This window comes from Lathyrus oleraceus, chromosome 7 (genome assembly GCF_024323335.1).
Source record: "Lathyrus oleraceus cultivar Zhongwan6 chromosome 7, CAAS_Psat_ZW6_1.0, whole genome shotgun sequence".
NCBI lineage: Eukaryota > Viridiplantae > Streptophyta > Magnoliopsida > Fabales > Fabaceae > Lathyrus > Lathyrus oleraceus.
Window position 1 is genome coordinate 402,076,814 of NC_066585.1, and position 5,401 is coordinate 402,082,214.

At 28.1% G+C, this 5,401-nt stretch overlaps 1 protein-coding gene across 1 annotated transcript; it reads left to right on the forward strand.

Moving 5' to 3' along the window:
* The first annotated feature begins 1,810 nt into the window (after nucleotides 1-1,810).
* On the forward strand, nucleotides 1,811-4,185 carry LOC127107936 (equilibrative nucleotide transporter 1). The gene is made up of 2 exons (XM_051045284.1): nucleotides 1,811-2,471; nucleotides 3,270-4,185. Exons 1-2 carry the CDS (start codon nucleotides 1,958-1,960, stop codon nucleotides 3,995-3,997), a joined length of 1,242 nt encoding a protein of 413 aa, XP_050901241.1. The 5' UTR covers nucleotides 1,811-1,957; the 3' UTR covers nucleotides 3,998-4,185.
* The last annotated feature ends 1,216 nt before the right edge of the window (nucleotides 4,186-5,401 follow it).

The following is a 5,401-nucleotide window of genomic DNA, read 5'->3' on the forward strand; positions in this document are numbered from 1 at the left end:
TTTTCATTTTATTAAATTTTATCTCTATTCTTTAATTTTTAAAAATATTATATAGTAATATATTCAAATTAATATTCAATTATTTTGTGTTTTATTTTATAATGTATTTATATTTTATTAATTTTTTATATATTAAATATTTAAGTATTATTTTATATAACTTAGACATGTATTAATATATTATATTATTTATAATAAGTAATATAATATTTAAAAATATATTATATTAATAATATAATTTTTCAATTGTATTTATAATAAATATTATGAAGTTTTATTTGAATTTTTGTGTAAAAATTAATATAAAAACTTCATAATATTTTTAAAAATTAATATACAATTATAAATATTATAATATATTAATACATGTCTAAGTTATATAAAATAATACTTAAATATTTAATATATAAAAAATTAATAAAATATAAATACATTATAAAATAAAACACAAAATAATTGAATATTAATTTGAATATATTACTATATAATATTTTTAAAAATTAAAGAATAGAGATAAAATTTAATAAAATGAAAAAAGAACAATATATTTTTTAAAAATAAAACATTATAATAAATCAGATTTATTTTAATAATAAAATAAATACTATCAATTATTTTTTAAAAATTATGCATAACTTAAATGAGATACTTTCTTCGTCCTAAATAATAATTTTTTTATGATATTTTATACAAATTTAGATTATAATTAATTTTATAAATAAATAAATTATATATCATTTATTAATGATATGAAAAGATGATGAAATAAAAGAATAATATAAATAGTAGATAGTATGATAAGAAAAACTTATTAATATTTAATTTATATTGCAAAACAACTTAAAATATAAAACAAAATATTTTACAAAATAGGAGTAACATATAATTTAAAATGGAAATAGCAATTTATATTGATTATAAATAAATTATATAAATATTGAAGAATATAATTCATATATTTAAGATATTAAAATTTAAAATAAAAATTTAGTGTCTTTCTCTTATGATCTAAGAGCAGTGACTCATTAAATATATGATGGAAAAAAATTAATATGAGTGGTCTGTGGTGCAATGGTAATGTCTTTCACTATTGATCCAAAGGTTGTGTCTTTGATTCTTGTTGGCTGCAAAAATTAAATTTTATTTTCAAAAGAAACACACATGCCACATAGGCGTCAAAAATATTTATAACTTTTTTTAAGGGAAATTACTTATAAATTATTTTAATAATTTCAATATTCCCTTAACTATTTATTTTACTTTTCTTTTCATGTAAGTGGATTTTTGAATATTTTGATACTTAAAAATTAATCTAACTTTAATCAGGTAACAAAAAATAAACTAGGAAATTGAATAGTATAATTCAGTTTTATTTGTAATAATTCAGTTTGACATAAACGTCTAATAAGAACCAATTATTTTGCCACTTGATATCTTTAATAATTTTCAGAATCAGCTTCAAATTAGTGTATTATTATGTGAGAAAATGGAATCTTAATTAATACTAGTACATGCCTAAAGTTGATCTATACTAACACTGAATCTCTTTTGACACTGAAATTTCTTTTAAGTTCATATACTAATTTCGTATGTTTCTTTAACTAATTTTATTTAAATACTGATAAAAAAATCTATCCATAGACATTATTGGTAGGTCATAACTATGGTCAACACAATACTAACATTTATAAAATAAATATAAAAGAGTAAATAAAAAATAGAAATAAAGAGAAACTTGTATCAATATATAAGAAAGATTCTTATTATCTAAAGTATATTTTTTTTATTATATTTTGAATAGTAGGTAGATTAAAGTCCATTGTTGTTGGTTGCAAATTAGTATATAATATGATACAATATCTCATTTGAAGATGTGAACAACATCAACTATCCACCAAAAACTCTTTTTCCGTTCCGGTTAACAACCCAACCCGAACGGAAACCCGAAAAAACAAAGATGGCATTCACCGAATCCGATTCAACTCTTCTTCTACCATCAGGCTCTGGTACAAAGGAAAAAGCACCAGAAGACAAATGGCATTTAGCGTACATGATCTATTTCTTCCTCGGCTTTGGTTATTTACTTCCATGGAACGCATTCATCACAGCCGTTGATTACTTCTCTTACCTTTATCCTGATGCAAGCGTGGATCGCATCTTCGCCGTTGTTTATATGCTCGTTGGTCTCTTTGGTCTAATGGTTATTATTCTGTATAGGCACAAATCTCATGCCTATGTTAGGATTAACTTGGGTCTTGCTCTTTTTGTTGTTTCGTTACTTGTTGTTCCTTTGATTGATGCGTTTTATGTTAAGGGTCGGGTTGGGTTTTATGGTGGGTTTTATGTTACTGCCGGAGCACTTGGGATTTCTGGCGTGGCTGATGCTTTGGTGCAGGGATCTATTGTGGGTTCTGCCGGTGAGTTGCCGGAGAGGTACATGCAAGCTGTCATCGCTGGGACTGCTGCTTCTGGTATTGAATTCACATTTTACTTTGTTACTATTTTTGTTTTTGTTTTTTACTTTTTATTTTCCATTTGGAATTTTTCAATTTTTTTAATTAAGATTGAGACTTTATAGATGTATTGTTTGCTTTGTGTGTGATTCGTTGCTTTTATTTTGTTATATTCAATGTGTCTAAGTTTTAGTAGTGCCAATGTCATGTGTGATGGCTGTTTCTCTGTTGGTGATTCATAGATCATATATGATGTGAGAACGGGAGTGAAAAAACTATTCGGCATTCCTCTGATTGTAATCAGCATTCAGTCTATGAAGCACCAATATGAAGAAGTGTCCAGTATCTAACATTTGTTGGGGAAGACACCAACATGACAATGAAGCGTGTGGTTATAGTTAATAACTCCCATATTTGTCAAATTATTGTCAGTGTCATTGTTGAGTTTGTGTTTCGTAGTTGTGTTTGTGTTTCGTAGATTATATATGATATGAGAATGGTAGGGTTGAAACTATTAGGTATTCCTCTTACTCTAATTAGCATTCAATCTTCATTTTTCGATATGTTATCTGTCTGTCAAGTAACCTTAATTTGGCAATACTGACCAATTAGACAGAATCCGTGATGATATCATGTTCCTCTTTCATGCTACTTTTTTGTCTGCTAAATTTTAAGCAAATTAACATACTGGATTTAGGTTTGAATGGAAATTAATGTGTAAGGAATTTTTGATAATTGATATATTCCCTTGTTTATTGAAATTTGTAATGTAAATGGCTTTTCTCTTCACAGTATGTATGTTTTTTTTCACATCAGGGGTGGTTGTTTCTTTCCTAAGGATATTTACGAAAGCTGTTTACACACAAGATGTCTCCGGCTTGCAAAAGAGTGCAAATCTCTACTTTGGTGTATCAATTGTGATTATGTTCATATGCATGGTTTTATACAGTCTAGCAAACAAACTACCCATTATGAAGTACTATGATGAAGTTAAGATTCAGGCAGTTGCAGTAGAAGACGACGATGGTCCTTTGACTGGATCCGTATGGAGGTCGACTGTATGGGAAACTGTTGGAACAATCAAGTGGTATGGATTTGGCTTGATACTCATTTATGTTGTGACTCTTGCGATATTTCCTGGGTACATTACTGAAGATGTCCACTCTGAACTTCTCATGGATTGGTATCCGATTCTCCTTATCACTTGCTTTAATGTGTTTGACCTTGTTGGCAAAAGCTTTACTGCAGTATACCTTCTAGAGAATGCAAAAATTGCTATAGGATGTTGCGTAGCACGACTGTTGTTTTTCCCTCTCTTCTTAGGGTGCTTACATGGTCCGAAATTCTTCCGGACAGAGATTCCTGTTACAGTACTGACTTGTGTTTTAGGGCTTACAAATGGATATCTTACTAGCGTATTGATGATTTTAGCTCCTAAAACTGTGAAGTTGCAGCATGCAGAGACTGCAGGGATTGTGAGCGTGTTATTCTTAGTTGTTGGTCTTGCTTCTGGGTCTATTATAGCTTGGTTTTGGGTCATCTGACCTGTAAATTTGTATATATCTAAGATCTCCAAAACCTAAATCATCTATTGTTGGCTTCACTCAACAAGAAATCAAACAGGGATTGGTTTTTCTTAATTTGTTTATCGAACAAGCGAAAACTTGTAAAAATGTATAAGAAATAATGTTGTTTTCTTTCCTTCATTGCAAAATCACTTTTACAGCCACAATGTTAGTCTCTTTATCATTGTTTAATTCTTGCTTTGCTATTAGATGGACAAACAAAATGTAAAGACTAAGAAGGTAAAATCTGTATGTAAGTTTAAGATCTATCTGTCTATATGAATTTGCAAGAAATATAAATACTTTCCTTATTACTATTTAGCTACTCGAGATGCCATAGTCAGTTATAAAGCACACACACCTTTGAAAAAAGATGTGCCTGTGTGTCCATGCCCTGTGATTAGAGAGGGAGGCACATACAAAAATGGGGGCAGTGTCCATGTCTTATGATCAGAGACAGAGACACATACAGGAATCGGGCCTGCTGCCCCACTTGATTTTGGGTTTAGTTATAGTATTTTTTTGTATTTTTTTATACTATTTGTTTAATAATATTTAATAATTTAATATTTGTTTTAAGTATAATTTAAAATATTCCCCTCATAAATTAATGCTTAAAAACACATTAGTAAACATATTTTGTATTCAATGATTTATTTATTTTAAAAATTAATTTTTATTTTGTTAAAGAAAATTATGATAAATAAAATAGGTTTCAATAATAATATTTTTAGTAACATTTAAAATAAATTAATCACATAATAATTTAACTAAAATGTATGAGATCGAGAGTTCAATAAACATGTGAAAGAAAACATACAAAAAAATGTTCCAAATAAAATGAATATTTTATTATTATAATAACTAAGAATTTTCGTATTTATTGGCCCACCTGTCTTGTTTGGCCATATATAAAGTTCTAGGTGTCGGATTGACACGATCTTTAATGTGTTGGAAAATTTAGAAAATAACCTACAACTCATTTGTTGGGGTCAAGGCGAAATTCTTCTTCTTTATTGATCAAAAGTCTTCATCAATAAGAATGAAAATGAGAGAGGTGAGATGCATTAACTAAAGTGGTTATAAATAGTCATTATTCATTAAGGCAACGAATATTCACATTCTCCACCACCTTTAGTGTGTGACCTTCCATTCCCAAGTCATTATTAATATGTTAGTGGATTGAAGTTGTAGAATTTCTTGAATTATTATTGTAAGCTACCCTTTACCTATAAATAGGGAGCATGTCATGAATGAGAAAGCAAGTTGAATTTTGTTAAACAAACACCTTGTGTGATTGTGAGAGCTTTACTTCTTTGGTTATGGATTGGACCATATTTTGATCTTATTAAGAAACCAAGTTTCTTGTACTGATCTTCACTT

Excerpts from the sequence above, each read along its gene's own strand:
- LOC127107936 (XM_051045284.1), top strand. The coding sequence starts at position 1,958 with ATGGCATTCACCGAATCCGATTCAACTCTTCTTCTACCATCAGGCTCT. Across the intron at positions 2,472-3,269 it reads CGCTGGGACTGCTGCTTCTG|GGGTGGTTGTTTCTTTCCTA; the intron begins GTATTGAATTCA and ends TTTTCACATCAG.